This window comes from Bombus flavifrons, chromosome 1 (assembly GCF_040668555.2).
Source record: "Bombus flavifrons isolate JBK064 chromosome 1, iyBomFlav1_principal, whole genome shotgun sequence".
NCBI lineage: Eukaryota > Metazoa > Arthropoda > Insecta > Hymenoptera > Apidae > Bombus > Bombus flavifrons.
Genome location: NC_138442.1, coordinates 12,810,198 through 12,832,114, shown reverse-complemented (window position 1 = coordinate 12,832,114; position 21,917 = coordinate 12,810,198). Strand labels below are relative to the sequence as shown.

Sequence of the window (21,917 nt, the reverse complement as noted above, 5' to 3'; positions counted from 1 at the left end):
CGTTTCCGATTGGTACTTCGGTACTCGGTCAGGGACCTGCAATTTCACGTCTTACGTAATCCTGTTCGGCTCCGCGGGAGTGGACCCCACTGTGCAGATGGGGACTTACCTTCATAATACTGTTCAGTGGTCCCTCCCCGTGTTCCAATCGTTCAGTTGGAGTGTGTTAAGTTGCCGGCCTATGTGTTGGATCCATGGCTTGATCACCGGTAGATCGCTGGCATCATCGGTCGGCGTCATCGACTTCGACTCGTGTAAGTTTCGAACGGCAAAACAGGAAATAATTATACATATACAATTAGGAAGTAATTGTACATATTTTATAGAATTTTACTAAGCTTTCTTCGGTTGAATTTGTTTCTTCGATTGAATTGCCCTCCCCTTTTTCTTTATTACATTTAGATTATTACTATTATTATTAGTAATATAAGTAAGTAAATAGGTTGATATAGTAGTAGTAAGAAGTATCGTAGTGAAAGCATGGTATAGTAGTAAAACCGTAATTTAATTTTTAGATTTTACATTTTTACGAAACCTAGTCAGGTTTCTAGTTTCCGCATCGGTTTTTTCTTCTGAAAGCTGTTTTTGCTGTTTGTTTTGAACATTGTGCAAACGTACAGCTAAAAGAGTATTAATTTTACGATAAATAAATTTTAGACTTTTTTGCGTAAAAGAAGGGTGGATAGGTCGCAGTTAGAGTGAGTCTCCACTCGCAGCACCTCCTCATGGTGAATCCCGGGCAATCAGTATTATTTGATATATAATTACTAGTTGTATCATTGTATAGTAAAGCAATTAACTGTATAACTGGTATAATTATTAATTATATGGTAAGTTATCTGAGCTAATTGGCTGCGATCCTGACTAAGTGTTCGTATAAATGAATCTATGGTATATTACATTAGTGAAATACCTTTGGTACTTGGTCAAGTATAAATAAAAATGGACTATTCTAGAATTAATTAACTCCATTCAAACCTCTTATCAATTTCCATGAATAAACAGGTTTAATGTTCAATCTACCATTTTTTTTTAAAAACGTAGCACATGGTCGTTTACGTTTCTGAATATCGTGGTCTTCTTTTCTACGATTTATATGAGATAAACTGCTGCTGCCTATGTGTCATTTGGTCTGAGGATTACTGTGAGCCCTGTTGCTTAGGCTGACCTACTTTCGTTGGTGTAAGGAGGTTTGCTCGCGTGCAGGGATATTTTGGCCAATTTTTAATTGTCAATAAGTAAAAAACAAAGTCAAAGACGCAATTGTTTTATTTTTGATTTTCTTATTTCGGCTTCAGGAACACTTAAATTTTCCGACACCTCTAGCCGAACATTTTGTATATGTATTGCGATTCAAGTTAAAACTTACAATATTTTACGTATAAGGCTTTTTAACCCTAGACGCCACTAATTTAATTTTAATCTTACAAATGGTAAAATTAATAATCGCATTTTATTAAAATGAAAATTATTAAATTAATAAAAATAATTATTGTTTCCTGTTTCCTTGTTCACAAAATAAAAAAACATTTCGAATACTATCTTGGAAATAAATTTTTGTATTTGTAAGTTCCCAGCTTATATAAGTTTCCAGCTTGGGGAAGTTTTTTAGATTTTATAAAATCGTTACAAATATCGTGTGGTTTTATTAGGAATGGAAGGAAGGTTTCGGGCGAAGATCAACAGGAAGGAGAACAGAGATGCAGTTGGTGCATCGTGTCCTCGATTCGCGCTACTTGAAACCGCACACGCGTGACCTACAGCAACCATATGAACCCTTCTGAAACGTTTATCACAAGTGGAAGGAACGGTTCCCTCCAGAGAGATCATTTATCTTTTAACAAGGCTGTTCTAACAAGTGTACGGTTCTTTGCGAGAGCTTTCCTCTTCGCGTCGACGCGTTTTGCGATAAGTACGTCATTTTTGAGCTTCCATTCGTTTACGTTAAGACAGTGATGCATTTATTATACGCAGTATAATCCATTAAATTTACTTATTTACATGCTGTCCCTATTCGAATTCAAACGTTTTATTTAGTTACATTTTCGGTCTGTTTGTTTATTTACATTTTTAGTGTGTTCTCTTACATTTATGGATTGCATAAATATATTTTAATGCCATTTCTGTGATCAGTGGAATCAATTAATTTCATACGAACAATCATTTATCGAAATAATAAAAAAAAGTTTAAAAAAGACGCCTGCAGGTCGAAGAAACGTCGAATCTCGCGTGGAAGCGGGTTGCATAACGCTAGGAGTCAGAAAGAGAGTAATCGCGTGATTAATTAGCAAAGTTACTTTTATTGCTTAACTATATTCTAAACACGCAGGCATAGCATACGTACAATGAATAAAAACTGGCAGTGTATGTGAGAAAATTTTCATCCACTCTAAATGCTGGCTTTCCCCGTAACTTGCTTGATTTATATCAAAAGTGATAATGAGTATCTATGGTTTACATTTGATCTAACGAGGAAACATGGGAAAATCTTTCTTCTCATAAGAATATTTTAATGCTACATTTATTTAACGATACGCTTTCTCCTGGTCGCACGACCTCTCGGTGTGTACATTTATTCGTTACCTCATCTTCAACACCATATACGAATGGAATTAAAACATTGTGATCTAAGTGATCACCCAATGTATTTGCTTAGAGATTTTATCACGCTTAAAATATTAGAAAATACAAAGCTTCTCCGTTATTTCCAGTGAAGACGAATTCGAGGTAGTTGTTATCTCTATTCTCAATATGTCGCGGCGTAACGTCTATTCACATTTGTCTTCCTGAGATAACAGGAACGACTGCCCTAGTCCCCTTATCTTCAACATATATTTTCATTCACAAATATTCCAATTTTTTTAACAAATTCTTGCCCACCACGTATACCTCAAATCTTTCAACAAAACGCGAAGAATCTTCAACAAATCTCGTCGTAACCGTGCTCAGAGCCAGGCACGACGTAATTAGGATCGCAGACAGTGTCCTTGACAGCCTGCTTAACATTAGCCTTGAACACTCTATAGTTAATCTTGCTACTATCGATACTTCCATAAAGGTACATAGCTAACTTATTCGAAATGAGCCAAATATTCTGATCGTATTCATGATCAACCTTGATGTCATTGGGGAAGACCAAGGACAAATTACTAGTCCCTATAACTCCAAGATTTTGTGGAATATATTCCTTCCTAGTGTCCCAACACCAAACAGAATCTCTGGTCACCATATTGAAGAACATCACTCCGTTTCTATCGATCACGGAACCGGAAGAATGACCGTAGTCTTTGGCTCTAGGTCTACCAATCGGCATAAAAAGTTCTGTATTCTCTTCGGCTGTATTTTTATCAGCGAGAATAGACGTCGAAACGGCGAATTCCCGAAAACTGGACATAGGATGGAAGAACAAGGTTCTATCGTCGTGGATATCCACTGGACTCAGCGCTATCCCGAAAATTCCATCCGTCCATTGGAATTTTATACCATGGAGTTCGTATTTAGCGGCCAAAGGATCAGGGTAGAAGAAGTGATGCTGGATTCTGAAAGAGGAATCCTTGAAGAAATCGTAGACCAATAATCCATAGCGGAACACGTCCGAAGCGTAAGCTACCGCCAAATCACAATTCTCGTTTCTGATGTCCACCACGATGTTCGAGTACAACGAATCTTCCTTTACTTGGTCACTCGGTATAATGTATTTTCTGAGAAGGGTATCTGTCGTTAGGTCGAAGATGAAGATGGCCGGAGGACAGGCTGATTTGCCTCCTTTCGCGATATCTACTTTGCCCGAGTCTAGGACCCACAAACGGTCGCATTCGTCCACTTGCACTCTAAAGACGGAAGTCAGTCCATCGCAGTTACCTGGTAATAAAAAAACGTTCGCTATAGTAAATGCTTTCTAGTGAGCCATCATACATACAGAATCCGGTCGAATAACATGCAAAAGCGGACACCGCGTGATTCCTTGTGAAAAAATAAGAAAAATATGTAGAATAAAATTTGTTCGTTCTCGACTTAATTTTCGAGAAAATTGAATTTAGAAGCGTAGCAAGTATACATAGCTAATAGCGGATTGGACGGAATTAAATAATCGACAGGAGGTCACTCTACGTGTGAAAACAAGTTAGTCGAAAATGTAGAGTAAAATTTCTTCGCAAGACACCTTGTTTCCAAGAAAAATTAATTTGAAAATTTATCATACGCATGTACTATATACGTGTTATTCGGATCTTGCGTGTATTCAAGTACGCTAACCTGGTCGATGCCATCCCCAGTCTGGATAAGGTCTCAATTTGGGACTTTTCGTCTTGGAAGGTTTGGGCACGGTAGCCAACGTAACCGGAATACCGTCTTTCCACTTTGGAAGAGTAATGAAAACCTTGTCTCTCCAAATTTCCAGTCCCAGTGGTAGGTTGTTCTCCGCGATGAAATCTCCGTCGTAAATAGCCGAATCTCGAGCCTCGACGCTGTCGTAAGTATAGTCAATCGTGGACCACGCGTAAACCTGTCGAATTATTTTGAAATTTTAGCCGAAACGTATTTATTTATTTGCCTGGATTCTTCGTGAAACTTACCAATTCCATAGCAGGTCCAACATAATCGTCTTCGATTTGCCCTCGTCCAGAATCGTAATTAAATCCATGAGATTCTAGTTGATTCACCGAATGTGGATCCGTTCTAAGTAGGTTTCTTTCTGGTAGCCTGGAGCGAAGCCTTTTCTCGAAAGATTTCGAGAAATATTCCCTCGAGTCCGGCGTCGAACCATAAAGATGATTGTTGTATTCTGGAGTCGTGGGCGATCTCTCCAGCGAATTCTCTTCGAGTTTTGGTGAGTCACAGTTTATGTGACCAGGAAGCTCATCGTGGCTCGATATCAGGGTTTTGTAGTTCCTTAAAGACTAGAGTATTCGATATTTAGTACCAGAATTCGTGGAAATTATACCGTGTAGCAACTACAGTAAGTACTATGTTACATAAATTTACTCTTAAAGTTACCAATAATAAAATAATAAGGTGGAAAATTTCAATTATCAACTCGGTGTTATTATCCTGAAATCCATTCGAGAATGAACTTGGATTACTCTCATTCGGAATTACTTTAGTGTCTCTTACAAGAGGTAATTGTATGTTATTAAATTACATCGGAGGGAAAGTGTTCGTACCGAGCGAAAGCCCGAAGGCACGCTTCTTTGGCTGATGGTTCCAAGATCGCGTGAAAGCGCGTTGCTTGCAGGCTGGATCGCGATCTCCTGGAAACCGAGCAGGCACATCGACAGCAGCCACGGCATCATGTTCGCCATGCCTGAAAAGAAAGGAGATTCCGATACATGCGAGGGAATTACGACCTTCGTTAGCCGATTTCTCAACCAAGTTCACGTTGACCCGGTTATCGCGATCGAGCGTAACCGTTTTGCCCCGAGCGACGTGAATTTGATAATCGTTATGCAATGGCTATTGGATAATAAACGAACAGGAGGCAGTAGTACGTGGAAAGATCGATGGTATAATTTATTTCTGATGACAGCTGTGAGATCGAAATTTCAATTTTTTACGCTAATCAATACCATTATAACGGAATTTACGAGTCTCTGAATTATTTTTATGACAATACGGGTTTAAAAAAATGGACTCGAGAAATACAAATCTGAGAAAGAGAAAAAGAAGACTGAGATCGTCTTAAAGTTTACATTGAACTTTTTCGTTTAAATGTCATAGACATTTATTTGACATTTGGCGAAGCAAAGGTAAGCGAATAAAAGTTCGATCGATGATAAGGAATTCATAACGGTATTTTCAACCAAATTGGATCTACGAAAGTCACCGGAGGATAGAACGTGAGTTACAGCTGCAATGGTGCCCTATACCTGGCGATATCGTGACAAGCTTCCACAGTTATCGCTACTTTCCTATCGATACCTCTCTATGGTATAGTTTCTTGGTCAGGTTTATGACTCTAATAATGTCATTGCAAGCGAGATTCGAATAAAACGATTACTCTCAATGGATAAATTTATAGCCTTGCTTTTAGTTTTTCAGTAAAATATAAAATCTTTAAAAACCTATTTCTCGAATAAATTGAAATGTTACATTAAAATAGAACTTTACAGGACATTTCATTTTGCTATTTCATTCCATGTACTTTGTCATTCGTGCTTTACTGTTTCATTTAAACGTTTCATTTAAATACACGATGCGTGTGAATATAAAATTTGTGAACAAGATATTTACGCCACTGTATTGTATTATCCAGCTACAAGATAAGCATCTTTTCTCAAACTGCGTTAATTATAATACAATAATTGCTGTACAAATTTACTACAGCTAGTAGAATATTTAAGAAATGTAAAAAATTAATCGAAGAAATTGAAAAGAATCTCATTGAGTATGATGATCATTCGTGATAGAGACTTGTGAATGAAAATCGAGCTTGGTATTAAGTACACCAAAATACGCATGTTGAAGTTGCATCACCGGTTGTGAGAGACCGTAGTATATAACATGCAATTAACACGAGTACGTTCGCGTCAGCCAGGAAGACGGCGGATTTAAAAGGAAAGCGAACGCGCTCGTAAATCCAAGATGATTTTGCAGTTTAACAACTTTCAAGGTGACGAGAGCCGCCTGACTAGACTTTCGCTCAAGAAAATCATGAAAAACAATCCACTGAAAATGGAATAGAAAAACGATTTTTGTCTCTAATGTCAATTTCTTTGACACAAAGGAAAATCGCCCAATTTTTCACTTCACGTAAAATGTCACAGTATGTCGTCTCCTCGTTGAATGTGTTTTAACGCAAACAAATTTGGAGCAAAAACAAGTATACAGCATTTGACTAAAAAAAAAAATTAACTTCAAAATGTCGTCACTTCACATGCAAAAAAGTTATGCTCATCGCATAATGTCATCCTCTATCGGTCCTTACGAGATATACACCTACTCTTGATAGAATTATTCAGAACCTTTTTATTCCAGAATTTGTTCATTTTATTATTCAAAATTATTCTAACTTTACTATTCACCTTTTTGCAACGCGACAAGTTTCATCCAGCATCCAACGACGCGTATCTCATCACCGCGAAAGTGAAGCGCGGGACATAGCCAATAAATTCCAATGATATTTCACGCTTCACCGCTATAAACCGGCGATATGGAATGAGACAAAGGAAGGCTTGCGAAATAATTGAACTCACAGTGTGGGTTCTATCCTTTCGATCAAAGTACCTGCAAGATTCCTCGGAAGCACGAAGACTGTTCTTCAAGGTGACCCACTGACTCTCAGTCTTCCTTGGCCACGGTAATTAGTCGGAAAGATCGATGTATTATCGACTGATACTCGAGTTGAGCGTAGAAACTGTAAGCAAGAAACTGCAGCTGGACTTTTGCAAGAAGGATCGAGAACAACGCGCGACAGATGACGGTCAAATGAAGATGTTCGCTCGGGATGAGAGCGTGGATGTTACCCGACTGCCATATTCACTATCCGGGTCATAAGTGTGTCTAGGTGTACTACGAAAGGAGAGAATGGCGAATCCCTTCTCTCGAAGAAGATTTTCCCTCTCGTCGGAGGCACCGCGGTATAGGTCATTGGCGGCGAGTTCATGAGAGCTCGTTCCGTGCTCGTGAAACGAAGAAAAAGAGAGCCGCCCACACCCGCAACTATGTCATATCGCGCGAAAATGTTTTAACGATCGGTAACACGAGCTACGCACCATGCGGAACTCTTTAACCCGTTTTAATTGCATTCTTCCTTAACGCTTGGAGATCGAGTCTATCGTTATAAATCGATATCGTTATAAATCATTTCACACGTAGGAAATTTATCTGATAAATATAACGCGTAGATATAGAAATATTGTTCGTAACAGTTAACGAGCAAATGACAGAAATTTCGTTTGAGAAAATACTGATAATTAACGGTCGAAATAAATGGACTCTATGGCGAAACCGATCGAAGACAATAATTGCGACGATAGGTGACATTTTAGCGTACTTGAGCGTGCACTTAATTGCTCACGTTCTAATACTATAGTGGAAGCTATTACCGACGATGATTGCAAATAAGTCGATGACTACTTTGATGAATAGTTAAAAGACAATTTCGTTCGATAGCTCTCATGGCGATTTTTTTTTACATCGTACTATGTTCTTTGAGGTAGCTGCAATTCGATCGTGTGTTTCTATCGTTGGAAAATTTCAGTTCAAAGCGATTCCAGTCTAAACTAAAATAAGAAACGATAGACAACGGCTACGATTAATGAGTATGTTAACTGGACGAATGATTTAATTAAACGAACGAGATTGTTGTTATTGTTTCTTCGTATCGTAAATCATGTTGGCCAAGTGTTTATCGATTAAGTAACTCTACCTGTACTTTCAGGAACATGAATTCTGGCTCTGCCATAACGTTTCTCGCAATCTAGCTCAGCAATAAACTCGCTACTTGCCCCGATGCTCGATATTCCGAACGAGTTTTGAAGCAATCGTTCGAAGTTACGAAACGGGGGATTCGTTGGGCCGAATGCATCGGAGCATCGTTACGCCAGCATTAATCTCGTGAGAACTCTTTAGTTTCTTCGATCAAAGCAGATACGAATCATGAAGAAGGAGAAGAAGAAGAAGAAGAAAAGGATAAAGAAGAAGAGGGAGCAGGAGAAAGAGGGACAGGAGAGACAGAGATAAATTGAACGCGCGGATGATTGAAATTCCGCGGAGATTGTCAGCCATTCAAGGCAAAAGCATTTCACACTTGTTTAACGATCGCTTGGAAAAAGTATGCGTTTGAGGGACTGCGTTTATATGGATGTGATAGATTCTTCTTGGGTCCTCGCTGCTTCTATAAATTGATCGATAACTTCAAAATTCTAATGCAAATTTTAATGGCTCGCCACGCTTGAGTACCTAACGAGTTGATAATTCGAGCATGTTCGACATTGTCTCGTAGCAGGTTGGCACACACGTTGCGTCGTTCGATTGTCGAAAGCGAGGAAAATCGCATTGCACAATGACAAATTGCGATAGTCGTTGCCACGTCGAAGCAGTGAAAAACGACCGAACAATCGCACGTGTATATAGGTTTTCCCGGAAAGTGATTTGTTTTACGAGGTAAAGTTATTTTTACGAGGACACACCGGCCGAACGCCAGCATTGTTCTTACGCGGCGGAACTTTGTTTAATTTTACGACGTTATGGCACGCGATCTTATTCGACTTATATTATGAGTATTTTTTTTTTTTTAATTAAAATGAATTGCAAATTTTCTTTGGAATATTCCATATCGACGTTTCGATTTCACAAGAATCCACTGTTTTACGTATTCTTGCATATCATACGCATTCTCTACAGTTTTATACCTTTGTTATCTGCGGTCTAACGTGTCAGAATATTTTTGTATTCTAAATATTCTCAACCTCATACTATTATTATTATCGTTACTATTTGTTACACCACGTCGCTCGCTGCTATTTTTACAATCATTGGTAATACGTATCACTATTTCTTCGTTCTTCTAAATATAATCTCATACGATGTTTCGCAATTAGAAGAAAGTTCATACTACAAACGCTTCATGTCGTAGTCGCAAGCCGACGTTCAAACTTGCCTGTGCCAGATGTGTCACGCACTTTAGGTAACTTTTGACCGAAACAGCCATGGTAGTACTTGGAATTAGGGGTGTCCCAGCTGTAACCGAAAGAATGAGTCGGAGAGACGTAGGCATAGCTGTTGGATTGTTTGATGAGGTTGGTCGACGTCCATGAATTCTTCGACCAACCGCGCGTTCCAACTTCCGATTCGATACTTCTCCTTTTTCTCGTCATGGCATGTCTGCAAAAAAGGAAGACGAGAGATCACCTGTACGTCTCAATTAAGTGGCGCAATTAGGTCATCGAGAAAGCGTCGTGGAAAAACGTGGACCGCAATATAATAGGCTGCCATTCAAGGCGCTACATACTATTTCGTAATAGCTGCGACCGCTCGATTACGAGTTTTTCTTGTTTTGCTGTGTAAAACTATTTGTACGATGATAACATTTTTGAACGAGTCAGTTTCTGTATCAATTTCAGCTGTGGAATAATAATATCTTTCTAATCCTTCTATAATTTTCTAATACGACAACGTTTCAATTTAATTTATCGATTGAAAACGTTTTGCTAAGTCGGCGAGTATTCACTGAAAAATATCTTTGGCAAATGTCAGGCTTTTATCTTGTACCTTCTGGTTGTAGAAGTGCATTAAACTTTTAAGGTTCTTTCTCGGCAGCTGCGAGAGAAATATTCGCTGTTTACTCAGCAATTTCACAATACAACCCGAAAAAAGCGAATTATTTAAACACAAAAAGAAAAGTACACGTTTCCCCACAGCCCACGCTAAAAACCGTTTACTTTAATCTCAAATGCTGTCGCAAGAATCACGCTACTTGCCTACTTAAAAGAAGAATATACGCGAGTTAAAACTTGTTAATGTGAAATTTGTAACAGCTTTGTTATGTGTACATATTATGTAATATGTTATATTGCAATGAATAAACATTGGTCTTACGAAGGTACTTACATCGAATACATTCGTTACATTTATAACGCGAAATTTGAACCAATGCCGCGTTAATATTTTCGCGTCAACGAATTGACATTTAACACGCTTGCTTAACAAACGTGTGAACAAGCCGGAAGACGAAGTATCAGCACGGAACGCAAGTGCATCAAGAGAAAGATGCATGCTCGCGCATGTAAATTAGGCGCAATTAAATATCGATACGCTTTCTCTTTTTACCATACACATCCTGTCTTCAGCATATTGTAAATTTCACTCGTATTCGTTAAAATATTACCGAGAGATGTGTCGAACGAATCGTTCGCGTTTAAAGAATAACAGAAGGAAGCGGAAACGCTCCTTCCTCCAACTTGATGCTATTCAAACACGAATCTCTAGCGATTCGTCTCGATCGTATAAAAGTCAAGCTCATGGTCGAACCGACTGAAAAGCCACAGAAACAAATGATCCACATTATCCGAAACGCTACCTATCTCGTTCCAATGACTCGTTCGACAAGTGGCGCGAGACAAATGCCGCGAATTAAGAGTAAACACTGCTTTTCACCGGATAATGCACTTTCGGTTTCGCCAACTATTTCCTGTCTATATCCAGGAATTCTCTCTCTCAGCGAACAGGAATATTACGGAATATCGACTATCGAAGAGGAACAACACGGTTAAACGTATTGCTACAATGGATGCATTTCCTGGTGAACTAACGTCCAGGCGAATGTATCAGAACGAACAAATATATCTATATCTTTGTAGGAAACTACGTTATTTTTCAGATGAATAATTTTCATCGACTTACCTGATTATGTATCTTCTCTGTATAGTTACAATCGTAGAAACGTGTAGAAAGATCCTCGCTTCCTTTAGAAATTTCTTAATTTTGTTTGATTCGATCGAATACAGACAATCGTATCATAATAAATTACAAGAACATGCTATTACGGATTTATGAGGACGAAAGTTTCCAAGCCTTTTTATTCTTTTAAATTCACGAGGTACTTGAGAACGGTATGGTAGAAAATATACATCGAGACGTAGATTTTTCTTCTTTTGAGGTGCCACTTCTTACGATTGTTGTCAGATGTAATTGGTACACAGAACGATGCACAGAACCGCTCGAGATTATTTAATCGCGCGTACTGACACTCGAGGACCGATGGACAGACTGAAATTGGATCGTACGGTTCGGCCGAATCGAGAAAGCAGAAAGTAATGTTTTTCTACTTCTACAACCGCCGCTTTTCGTACTCGTTGTTTTCTTTTTATATAAACATAATAATGTATCTAGTAAAATTTTCAATTGATAATAACCGCGTTAAACGCAGGTAATTACTTCATCGAATAATTGCTGTAACGTTTATGTTACGTCATACTTTATTTATATCTGATCATAATTATCAGAGAGAACATCAAAATATCTTTGATAATATCAATGAAATTTAATTTAAAAGGAGTTGTGTAATATTTTCTGTTCGCTATTACTTTCATTTGTTTTTTGAATTCTAATTGAATTACGAAGTGAATTAGAAGTTAAAGTTGAACTGTGCGGGAAAGTTAATATGGATGAATAAGCTTCTGGAATACATACACCTTGAAATTTTATCGAACCATCGCGAATAGAAATTTCAAGAACTTTGTTCGCGTTCAATCGTTCTGAACGCTACGAATTTAATTAATTATCGAATAATAGAGTGAATGTGAAACTTATGGGTGATCTATCTTACATTACTGGCGTTTATCTTTTCGATAACTCGTTTCTGTAAATTTATTTATCACAAAAACATAACATAAATAATCGTAGATTCGAAAAGCGTATTTTATAAAATAATGTCTGTAGTATCATCGCCTTTTTCTGTTTTCCGATTTACGGATTCGATCTGGTGTGACCTTTGGACGATTCAACTTACCAACTATCGTAACAAATTGACAAACTCTTGGTCGAAGAATCAAGTAAAATACAAAAGAACATACTGATGGAGTCATTAAGAAAACCTGTTTCTTATATAGCCGACTAGAGCCTACGCGAGTCATAGCCATTTATAGTACTTATCGTGTTCCATAATCTATAATTTTTGTTTATCCCCTTTAACAATGTACTGTAATAATTTACATAAGACCAAACTCGATCTAAGAAACGTCAAAAAGTTACGTCATTTCTGCTATCTTAAGAACGATTGATTTCTTAGGAACCCCTACGGTCAGTTCGGGGAAAGTTACTTAACATGCAACAGGTTTTTTAAACAGAAAGGAGTGTTTCTGTTTTATTGCGTAAGTGTTTTAAATTGATCGATTTAATTAAAGAAAAATAAAGCGATGACGATCACAACGTAGGTATCCCGAAACAAGTATCGAAAGAACAGGTCATTCTGTTCGAGTGATCGCATAATTAGACTTTAAGGTTCGATTATCTCTAGACAATCTTCTCTTCTTTTCCCTCCCTTTTCTTCTTCTTTGTATTTTCCTTTATTTTTCCTTGCTTACTTCGTTTCTCGGTTCGTAAATATAAAACGCTGTATTTGCGCTCGCAATAGAAATAAACTCTTAAAAGCTACACTGAAACTAAGACAATAAAATCGAAAAATATACCAATATTATCACACCAAGTATATTATATATTTCATCATTTTATCCCCGACCTACGATATAACCGAATTTCGAGTAATATTTATTTCATTTCGAGAACAGGATTTTAATAGATTTATCAATAGATCACAGAACGTCGAATAATTGACAGCGAGTGCCCCTTATCAATCCTGCCACATCTCCTTTCAAAATTCGGAAGTTCACATCATCGTAATTTAAGGTCCCTGTTGCTATTCTTTGATATTTGTTAGTCAATGCCCACAGCTCTTCTTTTCCATGGCAATCCTTCACTTTGAGACCGCTGGTGAATTGGAGAGTCCGTCTATTCCTAGCGACTAGCCTCTACAATTGCAAAATTGCGTTAATTTCTCTAATTTTGCTTTTTAAAAAACATAGCGAGCAATATAATCGAAAGGAGAAGATTAAAAATGTCTATACGTGACTACTCACGATATTCTCCCTCTTAAGCGAACGAAATTCGTTCCAGCAACCAATCGACGTGTCACTCACGAGTCCAAAGAAAACAGCTCCGCTTCTCGATACCGCTTTAGCGCTCGATTGAGTCCATAGAATATCTTCGGCCCTGAACATCATGGATGAAACATAAACGTTTATGAAATTTTTAACTTGTAAGTTGATAAAATGCTTCGATAATTCTCGGTTCTCTTCCCGTCTATTTTGCCCAGCAGTTACGACTCTGACGAAATCTCATCTTAACGAATAACGCCAAACCAATCAAATATATATATATAAATTCTTATGAGTGAATGTATTTTAATCTTCAAACGTTTCATTCGCCAGAACGATAGTTCACCAGAGCCATAAAGACGTAAAGATAGAGTATGGTATGTTACGTTTTTAGCTCGACCACACACTACATCCTTACGTCGTGGACACGCATTCACGTGTTAACCGCAACGTAACACGTCAACGAACGTTATTTATCAATATATATTTACACTTGATACTGCACTTGATCGCCCTGAAACTGTATCAGCTGGTAAGTGTTAACATAGTCCAAATTATGAGAAGACATAGGACTGAAATGAAGATTGTCCGTCAAGGGGGATATAGCCATCCCCACGATACCGTCTCGTAATTGAAAGCTTGTCCCCTCGATCGTGTAATTTATATATCTGGGATCGAAGTTGAACGCGTTCGAAGTTAGTCGCCGAAATGAACTGCCGTCGTAAAGGATTAAACCATAACCATCTGCATCCGCTATATACACCTGTAGCATCAACAAGTATATTTCACTAATTCCAGTAGAGTTACAGATGTGCGATCAAGATTTCTCTTAATCCTGACAGATAAGACATGGAAGAAGACTCACGTAGGTTCTGTCGCAATCACGATCAAAAGTTTGAACCGCTGGAGTTACTAATAATCCCTGACCCGACGTCGAGTTTATCGCAATGTTCTCTGGTATTTCAACTTGTTGCAGCAGCTCAGAGGTTGTTAGATCGAAGACAACGAGCTTGGCAGGACACACGTGATTATCACCGATAACACCTGTATCTAAGACCCACAGTCTGTCGCATCTGTCGATCTGATAGAAATATAATAGTAAATATTATATGATAGCGAATTTATCTTCCATTAAACGAGTTCCTGTCCATTTATCTAAATACAAACTCCTACTATACGGACGAAGAGTCGCTACTAGCGGTGAGAAATTATTATACGGCTTCTAACCCGATGTGTTCAGATAAATAGAGTTCTGTTGAAATTATAGAGAAATTTTGAATTACCGAAACTCTGTAAACGCTTATAATGTTAGAACAATTTTTAGTGCTTGTCCAGTTCCAATTGGGGTACGGTGTCAGAAGAGGGCCACCAGGTCCACGTCTATCAGATATGACGTTCAAAGACGAAGGCACGCCTTCGTCCCTTATCACCGTGACAAATATTAGATCTTTAATGAAGAGTACGAAGAATATTTAATTAACTGTTTTCAGCGAGGAGAAATAATATAGTAACTGATACTTTACTGTGCCATCGATCCACGTCTATGGGATTGACTGCCGTATAATTGTATTCTCCAGAACTAATGGCAGCTTGCCTTCTTTCTTCACTACCGAAATCAAAGTCAATATATTTCCATTCGTAAACCACACGCATCGCATTTTCCAAGTTCCTCGCAAATGGATTATAAGATTTTATCCAGAAAGTAGAGCCTTGACAGATGATACCAAAGAATACGACCAACAACCATGGCGTTAACATGGTTCTGAAGAATAATTTGTCTCGTCAGACAAGATAAAAATCACAAATAGAATATGCAGATACAGACAATAGCACCTGCACGAAATTGTTGCAATGAAAATGCAATATGCGTGAAAGGATTCTAACAAGGAAATGCGAAATTATGACCAATGTTCGAGCAATAAATACAAGTGGTAACGGCCTTCTATATTTCAGACAGATAAGATAATAAGTATTGTTCTATATTTAAGGCCTATGTTTCCTGAAACTTGGACACTTTTTAAGATATTAAGTGACAGATAATGATTTAATAATCAATAATTCTTGGTGAGTGAATGGATTTCTGATGAAACAGGACATGTCCTGTATCGTTGAAACAGTTTTTCATACGTATTTAGTAAAAATTTGACGCAATTGTCGCAATTCTATTGTAATAAAAAGTTTCAAATTACAGCAGATCCCTCACGATGATCTAAAATCAAGTGTGTCAATTACCCTTTAGAGCACAAACGTAAACGGAGAAGGAAAGATTAAGAATTAGAACTCGTAGAAGCTTTCGGCTTAATCACATGGAAAGAAATACTTTAGATAAAAATAATTATATGAGTACACGTAAATGTTTTTCCAATAATAATTTCCTGTAGAAAGATTAGTTAAAAGTAGATAAAAGAACGCAATTTTTTTAACACAATTAGTCCTGTAGCTCAGTATTGCGCAATATCAGGGTTAATATATTATGGTACAGAAATATAATAGACGATCAAAGTTTGGGAAATTTATTATAGCTGTTGGAAATGTAATTACGTAAAGTATCTAGGAAAATTCCTTCCCAAATAGTTTACTGGAAAATACGTCTTTAAAATTTCTTACGATATGTGAGTATTTCATATTCAATTCGAAAGAAACACTTAGGTTACAGTTACTGTATGTTACGCAATAAAGTTCAATAAATCACGAAGTCAAATTGTTAATACTCTTTTCCGCTTTCACTTTTATTCTTTTCGTTTCAAATAGGACGTTCTCCATAGTGTACGTATTTATTGGTATTGTGAAACATCCTTTAATTAATGTGTATAATACATATGATATCAGTACCTAGACATATTTATTACTTATTTATTAATCGTTTGTTGGAAGCACTCGTTACTTTTATCTTATATAAAAATTCCAATTGAGGGGAGAAGGGTAAATACATTCGATGTATAACATCACATTCACATTTTTTATTACAATACTAAAACCTGTACAAACATAGAGTGTGTTTCGCAATTGCGCGATCAAATAAGTCGATATTAATAAATAACATATCCTAATAAATCTGTATTAATAATTAACGCGATTACACAAATTTCTATTACAAATCTAACTCATGGAGTTATCGTTTTCTCAATTTCATATTGTCTATCTTAAAATAGGCTCTCGAAACTCCAGAAACCTCTATAGCACCACGAACAGCATCAAAAGTTCGTATTTAAACTCAACCTTCCTTCCAAAACCGTGACTTTTCTCTACTGACTAATACCACAAATCCTTCTTTACAATTCCGCTCGTCATTTATCCTGATCTGAATATTTCAAAATCATGCGACTGACATTAGAATCTTTCGTTTCTGATCCACGAGGAATACGCGTCCATGGATCTGATAGCGAAAGGACGCCATGGATAACGACGATAATTTTCGAAGTGGTTTTGGGCATAATACGATTCCAAACGATCGTTCATAAAAAATGGTCTATTGGCGAAGGTCGAGAACCGCCATGATGGCCAGAAGCTCCGGCGATAATAGTTGGAGAACTGCTCGCGGTGCCACGACTCTCATTGCCGATGAAAACGTCCTCCTAGGGAGGAGACATCGCATTTGGTGCCACGAACTAATTCATCCACGAAACCAGCTTGGATCCTGAAGTTGGTTTCGTTCGAGTGCAAAGTACCGCTCATGTATCTCTGGAAAGACACCGACAGGACCCATAGTTCTTGTTTACCCTTCTTCGATGTTATGATCTAAAAGAGAACATCGATCAGTGTTGGAATTCGTGTTACGTCATCAGGAAGATTTAGACTTAGTAATGGATTTTAATGGATTTTGCGAATGGATCTTCCTAGGAAATTTCCTCGACACGTTAAAGAACAATGTTCCATTGACACAACACGTTTCTTGGCGTGTTACTAAATGCTTCTGTAAAGCATTGACGGAATAATTATACGAATTCTACATAAACGCTTCGAACAATGCGAAACAATCTAACGAGGAAAGCTACGGAACATGCCGGATGCTTTGTTTATACCTTCAAACCAGATGGAAACTGCAACGTCTCCGGGTTGCTGACGATTATCTCGTTATTCTTTCCTCCAAACTGAGGATAATGCTTGCTGTTCCAGCATCCAATCGCTAGATCAGACAACAGCCCATAGAAAAGAACTCCGTCATGATTCATAGCCTCGGCTACGGACTGCGAAGACCTCTCGTGTTCAAACGGCACGAACGACCTTGCAGCGGCTTCGGGCTTCTCATGGAAAAGTGTGTAATTCCTGAATTCGAACGAACAATCGTTTTTAAAAGTACCTCTTTGTAACTATATAATTTTGTAACAACTTTGTAACTGTCGTGTGTACACGACAACCACTCGAGATTTGGCAATTTGGGAGAAAATATTCATCGACGGCCTGGCTGGCTTGATCGAAGTTACACTCGTTCGGCAACCGGAAGATCCAAACTCGAATCTCGTTTCAGCAACCGGATCGATTGAATATATTTCTCCCTGCACGCGTAAGCTCGTTTAAACCGCGACAAGACAGCGAGAAATGTCGGAACAATCATATATTAACAATCATAAGATAACTATCATAAATTAACAATCATAGAGAATTCACCTGATTACAGAGGTAGGTACCCAGGATTCCACTCTGCTGGCCAACGAATGGAAATAAAGAATTCTATCGCCGTTGTGAATCGGCCCCAATGCGAGGCCAAGTATTCCGTCCATCAAGTCAAACGTGTCACCTTTGATGTTGAACGTGCCATATGGCGGATAAGGGTAAAACAGATTGTTGTTGATCTTCCAGGATCTTGAATTACGAAAATCGTAAACGATTAACGCGAATCCTGTCACATCGGCGATATAGGCGAACGTGTCCTTGCAGTTGTTCGTTGTGTCTCGGACGTCAACGGCCACCGTGACGAATAGAGAATCTTCATTTTTGTACTGGTGCTCGGGAAATCTGTACACTGTGATCAGTTTATTGTCACGCAGAGAAAACACGTGCAGCTTCGGCGGACATACTTGTTTGCTCCCTAGCTTTCCGGTGTCGAGAACCCACAGTCGATCGCATTCATCTATCTGAATGGCAAATGATTGAGTATTTTTTAGTGACTGAACTATATTTCGCAACATCAAGAATTTATAGAATTTTCTTGCTCGGTGAGGAATTTCCTTTATTCGAGGTCGAGGGTAATAATTTAATAACTTGTTTATCAGAATGCGTCAATGGAAATGGTAAATTCGGCTTAACGATTGCATTAGGAAAACGGAACAACATATTCCAGTTGTGGACTACGTAGAAAAATAGGTCGTTGATAAGTTTATCAGTCGTTGTTTACATACGAAATGCAATGCATGAGTAAACGTAGGCATTTTCTTGGGTATTATTCATACTTCGTCAAAGAATGTGCAAATATGTAAGTAACAGTATGAAAGTAACAATACGAAATATTTAAAATAGTAGTCTTCCAAGTTGCAAATGTCTAAATGTCGAAAACAGTGTTTCGTACGATTGGAAACCTCGATCGTACCTGCATTCTGTAAACGCTGATTATCGAAGCACAGTTTCCTGCGTCGTTGTAATTCCAATTTGGATATGGTGCGATTAGGGTATTTCCATCGAGCGATACTTCATCGGTGACGTAACCCAAAGTTAAAGGTACGCCATCCTGAAACCTTGGAATGGCGATGAACACTGTCGATTTGTACTCTTGAAACAATAACAAAATATATCATTTGTAAGATCGTGGAAAATTCTTTGCAGGTAAGATTGATGTTTTTAACTGGAAAAATATTTTGAACTAGAAAATATTACGTCTTTTTTATCACCTCCGTTATAAACATCGACGTCTATGGGTAATGGCGAACCAGGTATAAAATTTCCACTTTTAATAGCCGCCAATCTAGCATGCTCGCTTGGAAATACAAAATCTAACGATTTCCACGAGTAGATGATCTTCAATTTTTCAAGAGCCCGCAAATTGACGATCGTCAAAAGCAGCAGGATCCACGTGCAAAACTGCCTCATCTCCTGAAAAATAACGAAATCATTGCCGATTAAACATTGACAGTGATTTATTCGCAAGTAATTCCACGCTATGTTATCGAGAAAATCAATTTTTCGGTTTCATTTCATGAGAGATTCTCTGTAATAGCATATGATTAGAAGCATCAACGTGATTTACCATTTCTAAGAAAGACTTTATACCTCTTAATCATCCAGAATCTTAATTTCCAGTCGATGGTAATTACAATATCGAGCTATGTTTATCTCTCTTAAAACACTTGAATAAATAGATGTATTTTGTCATAAGAAAATATGAATACTCAAACATTGCGCTGAGAGAGCCATTTTATGACAACGGAGGTGAAAATATTTAGTCACACGATTGTACGTAAAAAGGAGGCTGTGAATAATGTGAGATTAAAACTTCGATAACATTTATTACGTTACATAAATACGCGATGTTTATCGCATCTTCGGAACTATCATCAAAAGGCACGTGCAGAAATAAAAGAGATTAGGATTGCGCATACGAAAACCTGTCTAATCTATTTTGCACAGTCTTAGCAACTTAAAATCGAATCATACTGTCGCTATTTCTTAATAGAGTAGAAAAAACGATTATAGTTGTTAAGAAGCCTACGATAACAGAGTACATGTTAAAACTCACCACAAGATTGTAAAAACGTAGCGAAACGTCGCGTAGCACTAGCTCACTATCAATTCTTAAGGCGATCTGTAGATCGATCCAAAATTTCGTTGTGTCAAATTGTTCAGGAAAATTCTGTTCCTCTTGCTCGTTCTCTCATGAAATTAATCTCTTTTTGGTGTCACCTGACTCTTTCTCCCGCGCAACTTTCACCGTTACGGACAAGTCATTAACAAAAGCTGTTAACAGCCCAATGGCATCGACTTGGATTCGTGTAATCGAAAGTGTCGAGATTCGATTCTCAACGCTTTTTCAAATTCTTTTCGGGAGAATCGGTGTCAGTGACGTTGACGCACTTTGATGATGGATATAGTGTTCTAGTATCTTCCAAGTGCTAAAATGCAAAATAACATTAACGCTGTCGACGATGTTTACATCGGCACTTTAATCGTACGAGTATCAGAGTAAGATAATGCACAAATTAAAATTCTTCCGAGATCAACGACCATGCTAACAATCACTAGTTTGATTAATTTTCGTTGGAATTTCAAGAGTTCTCGATGCTTAATGCGAATACTTAAAGCGTAATGGATATTATATAAAACCGTCACGAGTATTGTCTAGCTTTGTAGAAGAAACAACGAATCTATCTTATATGCAATCAGTTCATTGATAACAAAACAAGACAGAACGGAACGTAGCACATAGCGTCACCGCGTTCGATCACCGACTGAACAGAGAGATGCTCGTGGAGCAACGATTCTGTTGCGAATAAAGTCTCTTCACAAAGATCGAGTGAGTTGAGCTCCTTCGAATGTCGTGATCTCTTTGGTCACGGTCACATGCCAGGACCACAGACTCGGAGAATTTCACTTGGCTATATAATTATCAGCCAGATAAATATATTCGCCTTTGTCTTATATAGCAAGGAAAATCCCAGTATATTTAGAGAGACAATTAATCAGTGTGATAAATTTGAACGGTGACAAGATGTTCCGAGGAAATTAATCTAAGATTTTACGTAAATATAATTGATTCTTTCTTTTTCTTAAATCGTCATCTTAAGGAAAAGTCGAGATCGTTAGTTGAACGTAAATTTTTCGACACACTAAATTAGGTTTTTGTCGACCAGCCGAGTACCGACACTGTAAATTAGTTGCGAAATAGGAATTGCGTATTCTCTGTTTTTAGAGCGAAATTCTTGCGTGATTGCTACATTCTTTTAAAACTGAGCTTGATACAAATGAATGAGTAGAAAATGAATTAATCGAGATCGACCGTTTGATTTTTGAACAATTAAACGACAATTATATATTTTCTTACACCGGAATTAACAAATTTTGTAGGAAATGGAATTGAAGAGTTTCGTTTCCCAGGGTCTTCTACATTTTTCCAATACATCACGTATTGTCACGTATTTTAATATCAACAGAATGAACTTAACAACGTGTACATAATACGAATATGTTATTGGCATATTTGTACTAATATTTTCCTTGTTCCCTTGTTCAATTACGAGATAACAAATCTATTACATTTTCTTAATGTCAATGTACTGTCAATAACCCAGTAATGGATTTCGACATTTTTCTGTTCTCATTTAAAATCTATGTGTGACGGACGTTGCAATAAATTCATATCTCTTCGGTTATACATAGATAATTCATGGATTACGT

At 37.7% G+C, this 21,917-nt stretch overlaps 2 protein-coding genes across 3 annotated transcripts; both read right to left on the bottom strand.

Moving 5' to 3' along the window:
• Positions 1–2,503: 2,503 nt before the first annotated feature.
• Positions 2,504–13,019, bottom strand: Y-h (yellow-h). 2 transcript variants are annotated; one of them, XM_069124080.1, is made up of 6 exons: positions 11,341–13,019; positions 9,599–9,822; positions 5,163–5,302; positions 4,575–4,898; positions 4,255–4,504; positions 2,504–3,861 (listed from the first exon to the last, which is right to left on the bottom strand). In XM_069124080.1, exons 2-6 carry the CDS (start codon positions 9,813–9,815, stop codon positions 2,921–2,923), a joined length of 1,872 nt encoding a protein of 623 aa, XP_068980181.1. In that variant the 5' UTR covers positions 9,816–9,822; positions 11,341–13,019; the 3' UTR covers positions 2,504–2,920. The 2 variants fall into 2 exon arrangements, with proteins under 2 accessions (XP_068980181.1, XP_068980188.1); XM_069124087.1 differs by having other exon boundaries at positions 12,449–13,019.
• A 113-nt stretch (positions 13,020–13,132) lies between these two features.
• Positions 13,133–20,581, bottom strand: LOC138180975 (uncharacterized). Its single transcript, XM_069115387.1, has 12 exons — positions 20,263–20,581; positions 19,418–19,619; positions 19,120–19,298; positions 18,201–18,667; positions 17,615–17,858; positions 17,148–17,330; positions 15,116–15,374; positions 14,876–15,039; positions 14,458–14,673; positions 14,084–14,355; positions 13,575–13,707; positions 13,133–13,466 (listed from the first exon to the last, which is right to left on the bottom strand). The coding sequence occupies exons 2-12, from the start codon at positions 19,614–19,616 to the stop codon at positions 13,251–13,253; spliced, it is 2,532 nt and encodes an 843-aa protein (XP_068971488.1). The 5' UTR covers positions 19,617–19,619; positions 20,263–20,581; the 3' UTR covers positions 13,133–13,250.
• Between the last annotated feature and the right edge of the window lie 1,336 nt (positions 20,582–21,917).